Genomic DNA, 17,820 nt, shown 5'->3' with positions numbered 1-17,820 from the left:
GAGTATTCCATCCCAAAAAACTTACTCTAGGTAAGATTTTAAATAGCATGTCTTAGTAATATTTCTTCCTATAATACACTGAATTTATATCAAGAAAAGCCATAAATGGTCAAGAAATTAAAATAGGAAAAGTAGCCACTGGTCATGTATTATAATAGAGTTTCCTATAGATTTTTTTTATCATGCATTCAGTATTCTTGATCTATAATATACAATTTGTATCTATGAGTAAAGTAACAATAGCAGAGTTGGCTTTGAATGTGTACTATATGTACAGTATCAAATTTGATTCTCTTTTTAATCTCATTCACATGCTATTTGGTCCAAGGTAGTAAGTCACATTTTTTTTTCCTTAAATAGAACAATCAGCAAAATCAAGTACATCATACTTATAATACAAATCTAGAACTTACAGATTCAAGAAAATCAAATTTAAGGCTAAAACTCTATTTTTACTAAAATACCTGATCTTTCATACTTTTTTCTGACTCATGTTTGTATATGTAGACATACAATGAATGCAATTCATTCTTCATTCTTCAATTCTTTATTTTCTATTTTTATTTCTAATCTTAAATATTCCTTTAAAGTGTGCAGATAAATTTATTTGAAATGGAGGCAAGACTCTGGAGAGTTCTATTGAAACTACCCACAATTTTCAGGTTACCTATTCCTATCCAGTTATCATTAAACAGTAGCCAACACCAAGCAAAAGCTATGGATGATGTGCCAAATTTGCTTTGCAATCAACATTTCAGTTGGAGATTTTGTTTTCCTTGTTAATCTCTGCATTTTTAGCACAAAGTGAGTCTAGTCAGACAATTCAGTTAATAAATATTCAAAAGAGACTCCCTCTTTCACTGGGTAATTATCAAAGCCCTGAGGATGGGCAAAAGGCTGAGTAATTTTTTCAAACTGTCATTTTCAAGCTAGTCTTGTTATTTTTTTAAAAATAGACACTAGTCCATGCTGACTAGACTTATTTGGAATTTGCATCTTTTCCCACTGAGGAATGAGTAGCTTAGAACCTGCACATGATCTTGTATTCTTAATTCATTTCTAATTTTCATAGCAATCTCTAAGTAGCTTGGTAACATATTATGGACTTAAAAAAAATGGGCCTTACACTATCAGAAATGAAAGAGAGACATAGATAAGAGTCGAGTACCCAGTAACACTTAGAATTGATGACCACACATTAACTGAAGAATCTTGCACAAAGTAATTATTGCAAATATTATTCCTTTTAATCAATAATCAGACTATAGATGTCTTAATGTGTTATTATGTACTTTGTTGTACCTGCGGAAATCCAGAAGTGATCTTGTAGAAGAAGGAACTCCTTGGTCATACCAACTAAGGAAATGGAACTGGGTTACGGTCCGGGTTTCATTGGTTTGAAGATTTTTCAAATAAAAGCTTCTCACAAGGAAATCCTCACACCAGATATGTTCAGACACCAGATTTACCTAGATGGAAATTATAATTTAGAGAAGAAAACAGAGAGGGTGAAAGGCATCATAAACCTAAAGTACAATTCTGTAATACTTGATTGTAGCTTTGAAGATTTTAGGAGGAGGGTAGAAATGTTAAGTATGAATTTTGTAACCTTTCATAGAACAGAGGAAATCAGTGAGATGCTTCTGTCCTCTTCCCTGACCAATTAGAACATTGATACATGTGACTAAAGAATCATGTAAAAAAAATCAATTGGGGCAAAAAAAACATGGTTACACTTCAAAATTATGTCTGAATATTGCCCTTACAGTTTCTATTATAGAAATCTTGAAGAAATATCACAAAATAGTAAAAATCTAAAAATAACCTGAAGAGATATGGCCAAAGTTTCTTATGTAAAGTTAAGTTTCCTCTTAAATAAACCATAAAAATAAGAATTTCCATATGAAAACCCATAAGTACAATTTTATAGTAGTTGCATAAATGAATATTATATAGATTCATAGAATATTAGAGCTGGAAATTAACTAGGAGATCACCTAATCCAATCCTCTTTATTTTATAGAAGAGGAAACCCAGTTCCAGACAATGGATCAGTATTCCTCAAATTTAAGATGATAATTCTGACATTATAAATAATTGTTTAACCTCTAAGTTCAACCTTAAAAGTATGCCCTCTGGTGTGCATAGTTCTAAATGACTCACCACTGTGAAACTTGGTTATTTTGGCCAATTTTAATAGAAAACTGTAGTGGAGGAATTAGTATTTTCCTTTCTTTAAATGCTTAAGTTTAAATGTGCATAAGAAACTTAAAAAAAGGATATTCTGGCTGTAGTTTCTCTCCAAATAAAAAAAAAAGTCAAATAATACATATGCAAAACTCTAAATAGCACTGTGTTAAGACTACTTTACCAGGCTGGAGAAATCAATAAATCATTAGAATAATAGCAGGGCTACCCTTTTAAATGAGACTATTTTAAAGCTATACTCCATGGGGCCTGTTTAAAAGAACTACCCTGTAGAGGTAAATATGTTTACTATTTTTTTTTCTGTTCAGTATTTGTATTTGTCAAAATTTAGCATTGAAAAAGACATATTATGAAAGACTTCAGTTACAGAGCTTTATACAAAACAGCTATTTTAAGAGCTTAATCTCTATTTATATTGTGAAAATTCCCAGAAAATGCTTATCATTTATATCCTGATGACAGCAAGAAGTGAAGTTCCCAAACCAAGGAAAATTTTATTCCTCTTCTCCTTCATAAAACTGGTTTGTCCCCTTCCAGTTGCTTTTTCTCCAAGAGGAACTCAAGGGATCCCAGTATTCTCCTTGAAACCCTGTGGAAGAGGGCGGCTTGCATCTTTCCCAAATGCAAGTTTATGGTGGGTCCCAGCTTAGGTCAAAATAGATTAAGTAATATTTGGCTGAGGATGAAATCAATCCACACATTTACTGTCAACTTTACAACCAGATCTATTTTACTTAAGTACCTCATAGATGTGGTAAAGGTTGGACCCTTCATCTGGCCAATAGTGATAGCACTGCTTGACTCCATTTTCCGTGAGGGGTGTCAGCATGACAATAACTACACAGCCGTTCTCCCAGACCATCTGCAGACAAAGAAAGACACCGTGGCCACACTGTGACTGCCTAATTACCGCGTGACACGTATAATTACTGCACTCAGAGACACAATCAAAATTTATTCCATTCACAGGAAATTTATTTCATTTTCATTAGACACTTTTACTCTGCAGCTGCTTTCAAATCTCTGAATAAAATGGGACCATATTTTGCATGCTTCCATGAGATATTAAAAAATTTTTCCAATGAATTCATTCCATGCTTAAAAAAAAAAAAATCTCTGTTCTATGTTCAGCTGTTTGGCTTTCCAACTTTTGATCTGGAAAGGAAACTTTCTATAATGCTGCATAAAATATACAGCATGGTAGCTGATGTAGCATGTGGTAGAGGAGCTGCTCCTTTCTCAATATAAAACAAACAAACATTTGACACGCCTAGTTTGGGGTTGTTGAGATTTTCTAAGTCTTGAAAGCAGTTGGCTTGGTTGATCTACAAAGAATCATAATATTTTTAGATAATCTGAGGTTAGGTCCTAAGCTGTTTGTTTGAAAAGAAAGATGAACTCAGAAAACAGCATCAAAAAATTGTATCTCCTCATGGCCATACCCAAATATAACATTCTGCTGTCCAAATTAAAGCAAGTCCATAAGAAAGGAAACTGATTCTTAATGAATGAATCTAACAATTTAGGATAGCCACCTATGGGGAAAAATAAGTACCAAAGAAATGTCTATAAAATTATTGTATAGAAAAACCAAAACGAGCCAAAACGGCCCTATAGTAATGAGCTCCAAATACAGCTTACAACTGTGTGAACACCCGCCTAGGAATTACTACTTAACAACAGCATAATCACTAAAGACCATTATTATTATGGGTATACTGACGTTATATTTGCTGACTTTTATTAGCATATTAAATTACAGAATGAAAAGGAACCTGCCCTTTTTTTAAACAAAGGGTTACATTAACTTCAGAGAAATATTTATAAGCAACTACATTTAGATGTAAATTTAGTAAAAACCAAAGGGGCTCCTATTTCTTTTAAATGCACAGAGATGATAATCCAATTAGGTTCTTCCTCCCCTCTCCCTCTTTTTTCTTTTAAAGCTACAAAATATTTCTCAAATACAAATGCTTTCTCTTCATTGCTATTAAGCCCTCCCCTTTAAATTATATTTTATAAATCAGTCACATGCATAATATTTTTCTCCTTTAATATTGATTTATACTCCCATGTGATATAAATAGTTGATATCCTTAAGGCACTTGATTGTGTATCATTTAGATTGGAATTTAATGTAAGCCAGTGAAGTATTTAAGGAAAAAGTCCACAAATAAATGTGAATTACACTCAGTCCCATTTCCTTCTTGCAAATCCAACAATAAGATAAGAATTCAAAACATGTGTCTTATTTTGAGCTATCCAGGCTTTAAAACTAGTTCCACTAAATCGGTACTTTCATCACATAACAATTTAATGTGCCTTCAGAAGGTATAGAAGCTCATTGAAGCCATTACGAAAATGAGGAGAAACACAGATTTTATGAGTGTAATAAAAATACAATGATCTAGACCATAAACTAATCATCTAGCACTCTGCTTGTGCCACCCAAGTGTAACATTATAAAGCCCACTCATTTAAAGAGGAATCCTTGCAGTTGGGCAACATCTTTCATTGGTTCAAACACATAGCATTTCATTACTGAGGGCCTGCCTGGCTCTCTAAAGATTTGGTTAAGATTAAATCCAAATGAAACTTAATTTAAACAAACAATTTCAAAGGCACTCTTGGGTATAATATATCTTTTTAGGTCACTGTGCATAAAAGCAGAAAGAGAATTTTACTAAATCAAACAAACAGGAAGCCCATTTGGTATCAATATTGCTATTCAGTTCATGGTAAGGATTAGCCTCTTCATTTCTTACTGTTTGAAACATTTTTCATCAAAAGAAACTGTAACCTACTCCAGGACTGAAAGTTAGAGCATTTCTCTCTCTCTTCTCTCTCCTTCTCCTCCCTCTATATATATACATATATACATATATACATATATATATATATATATAAACTACTCTAGGATATAATTTAGCTGGACAAGTTTCAGGAAACATACTACAAAGAGCTTTCTAAATTGGAATTTGGGAGAATGGAAGGTGCCAATTCTCAAAAATTTTGGTTAATTTGGTTAATACATGCTATCCTAGGAGTTTTTTCTAACTGCATTCTACTTCTCTATTCCTTACTCCCATGCAGCCTTGCTCTCTTTCTTCAGACCTAAAGGTTAATGAAAGAGCAATGACTTACAAATATAAATTATTATTGCAAAAATTTCTTCTGAGATAGATGATAAATTGTTTTCTCTTTTAGAAACTATGATTCAACTTAAACATTCAATTCAATAAATAATTATTAAGCACTTAAGATGTACAAGACATTGTGTTTGCCACTTCCCATCATACTATACCTGATTGGTGAGAGCTCACCATTTTTATCCTGGTCCCAGACCCATCATGCTGCATTCTAGCCATCTTTTCCCATGTCTACTAGATGAATATTCATTCCTCTTCAACTTTTATCTCTTGTTCAGTAATTAAGTAAATACTACCATTTTTGGGAGAATCTGTTAATTCATTACCTATGATTCTATTTACCATTCCTGTGATTTCCAACACCAAAACACCACTTCCATATCTTATGTCTTTTTTATTATAAGTTCTTTGAAGGCAAAAATTGTCTTCCTCTTGCATTTGTAGCCCTACCACTTAATACAATGCCTGGTACATTATAAGCTCTTAATAAATTCATTCATGTATTTCATGGTAGATAGAAAGAAGAGAAATAGCAACATTCCTGTCTTTCAGGAGCTTAAAATTGAAAACTATCAGTGAGATAGTAAATAAAAACCCTTTATCAACCAACCAGTCTTAATACAACCAATCCAATGACTATAGAGTTTCATTCAGTAATGAACTACAAGATTCAGGAGTTGCACTGGATGATTAGATAGAAATGCCTGTTCTCAGAGCCATCTGGTTGGTACGTGTTAGATGATGGCACATTTACTAAATTTATCAGATGGGCAAAATAAAAAGAGTATTTCAGAGGGACCCATAGCATTCTAGAACATTGCATGAGGCTGGCTATCTTTATCTTTCAAATAAAAGTGTCCTCTAGATATCCATCAATTGGGCAATGACTGAACAAGTTGTGGTATGTGAATTTAATAGAATACTATTGTGTTGTAAGAAATAAAGAACAGGATGATTTCAGAAAAGCCTAGAAAGACTTAATGAACTAATGCTGAGTCAAGTAGCAGAAACAGGAGAACAGTGTAAACAGTAATAAAAACATTGTGTGATGGCCAACTATGATAGACTTATCCCTTCTCAGCAATATAATGATCCAAGACAATTCCAAAAGACTCATGATGAAAATGTAACCCACATTTAGAGAAAGAATTATGGAGTCTGAATGCAGATTGAAGCATACTGTTTTTACTTTTTTTTCTTTTTTGTGATTTTTCCCTTTTATTCTGATTCTTCTTTCACAACATGATTAATGTGAAAATATTTTCTTTTATATTTCTTTTTATTTTCAAAATACATGTATAGATAGTTTTCAACATTCACCCTTGCGAAACTATGTATTCCAATTTTTTCTCCTTCCCTTCCTCCACTCCTCCCTTAGACAGCAAGTAATCCAATATACATTAAACATGTGCAATTCTTCTATACATATTTCCAAAAAATATACTGCACCAGAAAACTCAGATCAAAAAAGGAATAAAAAATGAAAAAGACAACAAAAAACAAGCAAACAACAACAGAAAAGGTGAAAATATTATGTTGTGATCCATGCTCAATCTCCATGGTTTTCTCTCTGGGTGCAGATGGTTCTTTTTGTCACAAGACCAACGGAACTGGTCTGAATCGTCTCATTACTGAAAAGATTCAAGTCCATCAAAACCAATCATCATAAAATCTTGTTAATATGTATGATCTTCTCTTGGTTCTACTCATTTTACTCAGCATCAGTTCATGCAAGTTTCTCCAGGTCTTTCTGAAATCATCCTGCTGATTATTTCTTAAACAACAATAATATTCTATAACATTCATATACCATAACTTATTCAGCCATTCTCCAACTGATGGGTATCCACTGAGTTTCCAGTTCCTTGCTAGTACAAAAAGGGCTGTTACAAACATGGAAATATGTTTAATATGACGTACATATACAATCTATATCAGATTATCATCTTGGAGAAGGGAAAGGTACAGGAGAGGGAGAAAAAAATTGGAATTCAATCTCATTAAAGTGAATGTTGAAAACTATATGTGTGATTGGAAAAAAAAATACTATTAAGTCTTTTCTTTGGTCAAAAACAAAACAATGCTCCTCTTCTCTCCCCTCCCCTCCAGGGCTATCATCACACCAAAATAAAATCTTTGAAAAAAGGGCTTAAGGTTTTTTGGATTTGGTACTAGAACTTTGCATAAGAAAAATCCAAGACTGGATCTTTTTAGTATGGGGATAATGTGACTTACAGACTTCTGTAATACTTAAATTTATTCACTCTGCACTTATTATGTGCCTTCTGTGAGCAGACACTGAGTATATAACGATTTCTCTCAACTGAAGAAACTGTTATTGCCACTCTCCAACCCAAGGTGTGCGTGTTCTATAAATCCAAAATAGAGATTGTTATAAACATAAACAAGTCATGTTTCTGCATTCATTTATTATATGTAGGAAGAGAGAAAATTATCATGTCAGGGAGAGGAAGCAGTTAGATTTAACATCGGATGTTGGCTATATCTACAGAACACTAACACAACAAGTTAGAAAAGAAAATCAGCCAGTCGGTCATTTGGTCTAAATGATGACAAATAACTAGTTTAATCTATTATTTCACCAAACTGACTGGTAACTTCTCTGCTCTTTTTCATTTCTATCTCTTCTCTTTATCTATCATTTTTCTGATCCCCCAAATCAAAAGAAAATTACAGGGGAGGAAAAATTTCTTCAGTTTCAAAATACACCTCATAGGTTTAGAATAAACCTTTAGAACAGACTTCTTTAAGGTGATAACATTGCCAAAAACAAAAACTCCAAATGTCCCTAGCAAATATGTAGTGAAAACATTAAGGCTTTTGAAATTACAGCAAGACCTCATTCACTGAATAGAAGATGTCTGAATTCATGGGAAAAGTAAATCATTGAATATCATAAAAGTACACTTTGGATATGTTTTAGTATATATAGACATGCCAGTAATTCAAAGTAAATGGTAACAATGAATTTCCAAGTCAAGGTCCCATGGGGCCTGATTCAATCAGCCCTTTAGTTGTTTGCAAGAAAATGGATGCTGTTAAAGTATTTGAAAACAGATTGTTCTCTAGAGTAAGTTAAGCATTTCCTCTCTCTCCTTTACCATGCTCTTGTTCACATTTGCTTCGTAGACCGTGCAGAGGCCAATTTTAGTCCAGCCCTGTTAGAATGACCTTAAATTCCAAATTAGTGAGGTTTCACTGTATTGGGCACCTTATTTGTTGGTTGCACATGACTGACATAGTACCAGATAGATGTGACAGATCTGGGCATTCTGATTTGCTGCCACCTATCTAGATAGCCTTTTGAGGGCAGAGGTCTTAAAACCTTGATCCTGCCTTACCAGGAGCAATTTCTCAGCAAGCTTAGCAATTACATCTCCTGAATGTTTGATTATGCTATAGTCACAGTCACCCTAAACAATCAACACTCTGGTAATGACACTCAAGGTCATGTGGAGACCAATTCAGTCTCAAGTTGTTATATTTCTATATTTTTTAGGAATATGTTTTATTAAAATTTATTTACATTATTTCTCCCTATAGAATATAAGGTCCTTGAGGGCAAGAGTTGTATTCTTTTTGTCTTTGCATCTAAGTCCCTGCCAACAAAATACACAAATTGTTGAATTCATTAAGCAATTTTAACTATATTTTAGAAAAAAGTAAATATGATCCTATTCAAATATTCATATATATCCATCTAATTTTTTAATCTCAAAGATTAGACCTAACATAGCAAGAAATTCATTCTAGAACTCTGCATTGATTGTCAATAAGGATAGAGACAAAGGAAAATCCACCTTTTTATATACAATGTCCAGCCCAAGAGAAAGCCAAAAATGAATTTCTAATAAATAGCAATAACTACATCTGGAATATTTTCCCTCTAGCAACAACATAAGAGTTGCCCAAGGAGATGGGAGTGGGGAACTTTTAAATGTAACACACTTGCAATTTTATTGAAAACTATATTAAGCTTCTTTTTCAAGTACAACAGACTCAGTATGTTTTAGTGTGCCTACTGTGAGTTTTAGGGATTTTCATGGCAAACACAAATACTCATAAGCTAGATTTAAAAAAAAAAAAGAACAGTTGTACAATTACTATTGATGTATTTATTCTCAATAACTTGACATGTACATTAAGTTACCTGGGCCCCAGGGAGCATTGTTATTTATGAACTACTCTCTCCTCAGCCTGTTTTCATGTATCAAATTAAATATGCATATTTTACACCTTAGATATAAGTGGCACTTTTAGGCTGCCATGCTCTTCAAGATGAGTACCCATTAAGAATGCATCAAGCCCTGTTCTATGCCAAAAGAAGAAAAAAGGATTGTGAATCAAAACCATACTTGAAAGCTGAAAATTCAGTAGGGTTTTAGCTGTGATACAAAAGAAGAATAAGTAGAAGATATTCAGGCATTTTGTCTTATTTTCACTGTAGATTAATTTCAAAATTTTAAGATGGGTTAGGTAAAAGCACAGGGGACTAAAGTCCTTTTAAATGTATTTTCTTTAAAAATGGTCACTGTTGCCTAGACTTGAGTTGGAATTCTGCTATATACCACCCTGGGCAAATGGTTTAGTTTCTTGGGGCATTAATTTCTTTAACTGTGAAAATGGGATAATTATAGCACCTTTGTTATAATACTTCTCAGATCTTAACAAGCTTTATAAACATGGATTATTATAATTTCATTACTACTACCACTACTACCCAAATGTGATCTAGAGATAAACAGGACTTGGAACTAAACATCCATTGACTCTAGTTTTCTATACTAGTGAGAAAAAGAGGTGAGAGAAAGCAACTCTTCTGATAATTTCTTTCTTAGGAAAATGGTGAAGTCAGCAGTTGTCTTTGTGACCCTCACCTTTTGTTCTGACACCATTTCCCTACTTACTAATCTTTCTTCTCCCGAAGGGGTCTCAAGCTGTACCACTGTTAGATTTGGAGGAAAGTTATTGAATAAACTTACATTAAAGTGTTGTTTGTTGTTCCATTGTTTTTTAGTCATCTTCAATTCTTTATAACTCTTTTTGGTATTTTTTTGGCAAGGATATTAGAATAGTTTGCCATTTCCTTTTCCAGCTCATTTTACATATAAAAAAAAACAAAACAAAACTAAGGCAAACATAGTTAAATTACTTGCCTATGGTCACACAGCCAATGAGTATTTGAGGCTGGATTTGAACTTAGGAAGATGAGTCTTCCTGACTCAAAAACCAGCATTCTATCCACTCCAACCCACCTAGATGCCCTACACTTACTTGAGTTAAAAAAATCTTTTTTAAACCATAGTTGAAGAATAAATTACTTCAAAATTCAAATGAAAAAGGCATAACTCATATACCAAAGGAAGTCTAAGACGGAAAAAAAAGTTCCCTATAGTTATCAAAATATTCACAGCAGCATTTTTGGATATAGTAAAGGATCTGAACTGAAGTATTAGGGAATGGCTAGGCAAACATGGTATATTACTGTAAAGAATATTACTTTGCATTAAAAAATCATGAATATAAAAAACTGAAAAACACAGGAAAACGTTGATGATCTGACAGTGCAGTTAAGTAGAACAAAGAAAATGATGCACAAAATAATTACAACAACAATATAAGAAACACCAACAATGGGAATCCTGAAATTTATATTGTGTAATGATGGCCAAGCTTAGCCCAAGACAAGAATTGTGAAAATATATCTCCTTCACTTCCACAGCAGAGATTGGGAAATATGATTATGGAATATTGCTAATAATATCAGATACAGTTGATCACCAGCTAATTTTGCTGACATCTTTCGCTTCTTTCTTTGCATTTTAAATCTTTGTTATGAGAGATGGCTCTCTAGAGAGGGGAAGAAGAGGAATTAATTCAGAAGTGAATGTAATATAAAAATAAGAGGCATCAATAAAAATAAAACTTAAAAAAATAAAAAGCAGGGGTTTTAAATGAACTGCAAACTAATTGAGTTGACAGTCTGATAAGGCATCTCTAAAATGCTAATGCAGTATTAGGTAGTATTATCAGAAGTATAGTATCCAGAATTAGGGAAGTTAAAGACATCTCAGGAGGGATACAGAGTTCACCTGGAGAAGATCTATTGAGAGAATAGAAGGAGTTTAAATTTTGCTATAGGAGGATTACTTGAAAGAACTTAGGATGTTTACTATGATAAAGAGAAGACTTTTGAATATATGAAGAGTTTTCATGCTAAATAGACTAGATTGATTGTATTTGGCTCCTAATGGAAGGAGCAGAATGAATGGATGGAATTTATGGAGAGGCAGATTCTGTTTGTCATGACAAACATTCTAACAATTAGAGTTAAATAGAAATGGAATAGGACATCCCTAAAAGTGAATTTTCCACCCGAAGATCTTCATGAAAAGTCTAGTTTTTTATTTTTATTTTTATTTTTCTTGGGGGTAATGTCATAGTGGGACCTCATGTTCCATCTGAGAGTGGGACTAAATCATTGCTGAGTTCCCTTCCAACTCTAGCTTTCCATGAGCTTATTGTACCTAGAACAAAGCCTTGTGGAAAGTATGTTCTCAATCAATGTTGCATGAATTGAATTGAAGAAAGAGTACTGGCAGAGCAAACAATGTCTTCACCCTCAATTTCTTTAAGTTCTCTAAGACGTGTCAGAAGAGTCTTTCCTACCAACATTGTAACAAAGGCTGTGTCTCATTGCCAGAAAGATGAAATGCTAGTTTACTTATAACTGCTACTCAGTGAAATTTTCATAGAGGTGGGGGAATAATGTGAGGCAGATATATGAACTCCTAAATCTGTATTTCTTATCTGAATCAGAGATTATTAATGCCTCCTGACCTTAAAAAATGAAAATGAAGAATTTGAAATATTTGTTGTCTATAATAGTCATTTAAAAATTAATCATGTGCTGCCTCATGGTATATCATGTATTGTACTTTGTTGATTATTATTTAATTAATCACCTTTTTAGTCATTGATTTTTATCTTGTCTTCCCAATTAGATTGCAAATCCCAATTAGATTAGATTATGGACAGGGGATCTGGTTTATACTTTTTCACATTTCACATTTTCTAAACACTATGCCTAATTTAATATTAGTATATGCTTAATAAATGTTTAAATAGTTAAATTAAGACTACTACTTCTAAACAAGTCAGGATGCATTGGCCATCATTAAGCCAAAAAAAAGCCAGAATATTTTAAAACAAATGGATGGTAGATCTGGACTTTATTATAGGTTAAAGTAGATAAATTAATATTAATAATAAATATTAATTAAGCAATAATTGAATCTTCATGCTGATTCATGTGACCTAGGGGTGCCTCATTTTGGACCTTTTGTCTTTCTTTATAAGAAATCCAGCCAAGAGAGGTAGTAAAAACTTTTAATAATTGAATTTGTTTGGAAAGGTAGCATATTTTACTGAACAGATTGGATGAGACTGGAAAATTGGAAGGCAAGAGTCCTAATCTTGATAGCTCTCCCTCTTTTGTATTATCTAATAAGAATCTCTCCTAGGGAATGGAGAATTAGGGTAATTATATAACTTCACAATGCAGACTTATATTCATGTGTATATAGTTACTACTCTCTTATTTTTAGGCAGCATATGGAAATAATCTTACTTGCAAAGCAGTTGGCTTTGGTTTCCATGTAGCACAGTAGCTGACAAATAGATGCTTTAATAAATGCTTGCTTGATTTGATGAAGTTTAAAAAGATTCCTATAGATCAAAAGGAAATTTAAATAATAATAATAATAAGCATTTATATAGCACTTGAAAGTTTGCAGAGAACTTTACAAATATCATCACACTTAATCCTCATAACTATGGGAAGTAGTTGCTGTTATTGTTCCCTTTTCCTAAGGAAAAATTCTTCAACCTTCATATTTTCTGTTTTTTCCCCCCTCCACTTATCCATCTATTCAATTCAAACACATTGAGCATTTCCTTTGTCTAAGACATTGTGTCAGAAGAGCCTTTCCTACCAAAACTGGAACAAAGGCTGTATCTCATTGGGAGAACCAGAGGAGTCAATAATTTTTGACTTACCTTAATGACAATTTCACCCTTGAAAAGGCAGAGACACCAACAGAGGTAAATTCCATTCTGGATTAGGGTCTCCCTAACAAAGAAGAACTGGTTGGCGAGGAAGAAATGAAGGGAACTGGGGGATGAAAGTGTCTACTCCATTTTGCCATTTGTAAGAGAGGAGAGATTTGAAATCTAAGTTTAATCTGACAGGAACCCTCAATTTCAGGAGAGGAGATTTCAAAGGGTTTAGAGAAAAGATAGCTAGGCCCCTATGGATTTAAACTCTGCAGGGGGAAGGTAGACTAGAAGGACAGGGATTCTCTCAGGGATGAAATTCTGAAGACACAAAAATAAATAATTCTGAGAAGGAAAAAGGTGAATTGTCTAAAAAGACCAATGTGAATGCAAGTCAAGAAACATGAATTTTAAAAAGCCAAATGCAGAAGATGGAAACATGGGAGGTAATAGATGAATACAAAAGCACAGCACAGACCTGTGAGGATAATGTCAGGAGTGTGAAAGTATACAATGAGCTGAGGAAGGTAAGGAAAGCTCAAGGAAAGGAAGGAAAATGCAGGGAAAATAAAAGTATCTGGGACTTATAAAATTTGTTGCTATATTGGAAAAAAGATCAGAGAAGGGACAAGAACAGCACTAATGGTGGGAGCTATGCTTATCTTTTACTTTATAGTTGTTTACTCTTTTGATGGGAAAGAACAGGAAAAAATGGATATGAGGGAGTTTATAACCAATATCAATAGAGCAATATTAGCAAAGTATTGAACTACCTTTAATAAACTCAAGTCATTTGGCCCAAATCAGGGCCAAATCTGAAGTTATAAAAACGACTGGTATAGACAATTGGGAGCTTGGGGAGAGGGGGAGAGGTATTAGTGCCGGTGCTATTTGCAGAGAAATCTTATAGAGAAAGAAGGTTCTACCTAGTTGAAGAAAGGTAAATGTTGTGATTTTTTTTTTAAAGGTAAATAAATGGAGTCTGCAAAGTATAGGTCAATGAGTTTGCCATTGATTCCTGACATCTTAGTGGATAACCATCCCTTTGTTAATACTCTCTATCTATCTTGAAAAGAACATAGTAACTAGAAAGAACTAGCATGATTTACTCGAAAATAAGTCACTTCATTGATGATGAAGCATTTGCTTACCTACTTTCTGAATGAGAAGTGATATGTAGAATGAGACACACATTTTTGGATATATATGGGAATTTATTTTACTTTATAATATTTATTTGTTACAAAGACTGAGAAAAGAAAAAGACTGATGGTTTTTAAAAATTTAATTAAAAACAGCTCACTCGTGATAAGCCAATTTTCTCTGGGATAATTTTATCAAATGGGTCCATAAAGGAAATGTTCTAAGTATAGTTTATATAGGTCTTAGCAAAGTATTTTTCATAAGTCTCTCCTATCAAGCTTGTGGAAAAGATGGAGGCATGTAGAGAATAGAACCAGATAAACTCAAAAGAAAAGATTTGAATTGTCTTCAGTGGAGTTCCTCAGGGATCTTTGTTTGGGCCCATGGCACTTAACATTTTTACCAATAGCCTGGTTAAAGGCTTGGATTGCAAATTTATAAAAATTGAAGTTGATGCAAAGCTGGGAATGATAGTTAACATCTTGATGACAGTATGGGATTTAACAAGCTAAAAGATCAAATTTAATGTGATAAATTTATAATGTCTACTTGGGTTAAAAATAAGCTTTACAAATATAAAATCAGAGAGCCATTAATAGAAACTAGATTTCTGAAGAAATATCTGGAAATGTTAATGGACTGCAAATTCAATGTGAGTCACCAGGGGATGGGACAGCTAAGAAAGCTAATCAGATTTCAAGGCTTCATTAAGAGAAGCACAGTGTCCTGGACTAGGGAGGTGACAGGACTATTATACTCTATCTCCTTCGGACCACATTTGAAATGTCATAGTTGCATACAGCTCATTTAAACAAAGACACAGATAAGCTGGAGAGTATTCAAAGGAAAGGTACAAGAATGGTAAAAATCCTTCCAAATACTCTGTATTTTAAAAATCAGAGAATTTTAAAGCTGGAATGTTTGGAATCCAAACTTTTAACCTACACAATTATATTCTTTACAATATGGCTAATAAACCTCTGCTTGAGTATTTCTAGTGACAGGGTTTACTAGTTTCAAGGATATGTTTTTCTTTTTTTTGGATCTTTTCTTTTTCCTTTGAATCAAAATCTATTGTCGGTATTTTTCACCTACTGATAGTCTCTAGTTTTATCCTCTGGAATGGGAAAAGCACTGGATTTAGAGTCAGTTCATCATATATAAAGTCACATTTGGTTTTGACCTCTGATTTTTCCAGATGATATTTGAAGACAACCATCACATCTCACCTTAGCTGTGTCTTCTGTAAGACCAACATCCTATATTCTTTTAAATGTTAAAGGTTCCTAGACTTTCTCACCATCATGATCCTCCTCCTCTGGACATTCTTTGATCTGTTCTGTCCTTCTTGAAATGTATTCAGAATTGGACATAATTAAACTGGCACAGGGTACAGTCAGTATGATATCCCATGTTCTATGACACCTCATGATTTTATACTCCAATTAATGTACCTCAACATTGTATCAAATAGCAAATTAAACACATTAAAAGCTTGTGGGGAACTAAAGCCTCACATCTTTTTAAAACGAAGTGCTTCTGCCTATTATTTACTGATATAAGTGATTTTTGGACCCCAAAGCAGGACAGCATCCTCGTTAAATGCAGTAAGGCAGTCTGGGTGCATTACTGAATGGTTAATAATACTTCACAGGAAATATGAAACTCATGTGCACTTAACTTTAGGTAAGAGCATTCTTAAAAGATGGTATGTAAAACAAATTTTTATAAATCAACTTATTTTTAAACTATTATGAGTGCTCACAAAAAGAATTATTTCAGGGTAAGGAATCACTTTATGAAGTTATTAACCCTGAATTTATTTATTTTCATATATTTAGTTTTATTTCAATTCAACAGCTATTATAGATTCTACAATATATTCTACAGGGACAATCAGGAATACAATAGAAGCAAAAGACCTTGCTCAAGAAATATATTCTGGAGCAGCAAGGTGGTGCAATGGATAGAGTATCAGCCCTGAAGTCAAGAGGACTTGAGTTCAAATTTGACCTCAGACACTTAACACTTCCTAGCTGTGTGACCCTGGGCAAGTCATTTAACCCCAATTACCTCAGCAAAAAAACCCCCAAAAAACAAAAAATGAAATTATTTTGTGGGTACCAACTAACAATTATATTGTTCTTTAATGTTTATAAAGCACTTTCTTCACTAAAACCTGGTTAAATGTTAGGTAAAAGTTAGATGTTATTTTTTTTTATTAAATGGAAAGAGGCTTAAAGACACAAAGTTATTTTCCCATGGTCATCTAGTAATTAAGGATGAGAGCCTCTGTTTGAACTCTGGGATTCTGGCTTTAAGATTAGATCTCTTTCTACTACAAATAATACCAGAACTCCCTGTACTTGAATAAATCTAAATGCACCACTTAAATACAGTTCATGCACAAGTCACAACATCACTTTCATGATGTCATTGATCCATTTTGAGAATGGACCAACACCAAAAAAATACCCTCATAAAGAAGGAGAAACCTTTGATCTTTCTTCTAGATTTTTTCTTTGTTTTTTCTCTTTTCTATCAATGATAACACCATTTTTTCCCAGGCTAGGATCTAAGAGCCACTTTTCTCTCATCTATATCCATTAGTCAGTCATCTTATTTTGTTGTTGTTGTTTATTTCAATCATCTGACTCTTTGTGATGCCACTTGGAATTTTCTTGGCAAAGATACTGGAGTGGTTTTCCATTTCCTTCTCCAGCTCATTTTATGGATAAGGAAACTGAGGCAATTAAGGTAAAGAGATTTCTCACACTGCTAGTGTCTGAGGTCCAATTTGAATTCAAGTCTTCCTGACTCCCGGGCCAGTGCATTCCCTGTGCTACCTAGGTGCCTTCATCATTTTATAGCTGCTTTGTGCCAGGACCTTGAGGTAAAAAGAAAGGCAAAAGTCTCTTTTCTCAAGAAACTCCCATTCTAAGGAGTGAGACAACATATAAAAATCATGTTTAAACAAGATATATACAAGATAAATTGGGGTTACTCTCAGAAGAGAAACACTAAAATTAAGGTGGACTAGGAAAGCTTTCTTGTTAAGAAACTAACCTGTCAATAAATTCTGTTGAATTCCTCTTTTGAAATGTGTTTATATGTATTTTCTTTATATTTACACTGATCCAGAACCTCATTACCTCTTACAATAGCCTCCTAGTTGATCTTCCCACCTCTCCTTGTCATCCACCTTGGACACTCCTACTTTTCTGGATCTGTCCCACCTTTGAAT

At 33.5% G+C, this 17,820-nt stretch overlaps 1 protein-coding gene across 1 annotated transcript in view; it reads right to left on the bottom strand.

Annotated features, from left to right (window-relative positions):
- PTPRN2 (protein tyrosine phosphatase receptor type N2) overlaps positions 1-17,820 on the bottom strand; it is a 1,504,085-nt gene that overhangs the window by 53,141 nt on the left and 1,433,124 nt on the right. Inside the window, exons 18-19 of the mRNA XM_051961686.1 lie at positions 2,951-3,070; positions 1,303-1,469 (exon numbers count right to left, since the gene is read on the bottom strand). Coding sequence (XP_051817646.1) covers positions 1,303-1,469; positions 2,951-3,070 — 287 coding nt within the window. The remainder of the gene's footprint in view (positions 1-1,302; positions 1,470-2,950; positions 3,071-17,820) is intronic.

The sequence above is a fragment of the Antechinus flavipes genome, chromosome 5, assembly GCF_016432865.1.
Source record: "Antechinus flavipes isolate AdamAnt ecotype Samford, QLD, Australia chromosome 5, AdamAnt_v2, whole genome shotgun sequence".
NCBI classification, from domain to species: Eukaryota; Metazoa; Chordata; class Mammalia; order Dasyuromorphia; family Dasyuridae; genus Antechinus; species Antechinus flavipes.
The sequence above is the reverse complement of the archived record's forward strand: the minus strand, read 5'-3'. Positions and strand labels throughout refer to the sequence as shown.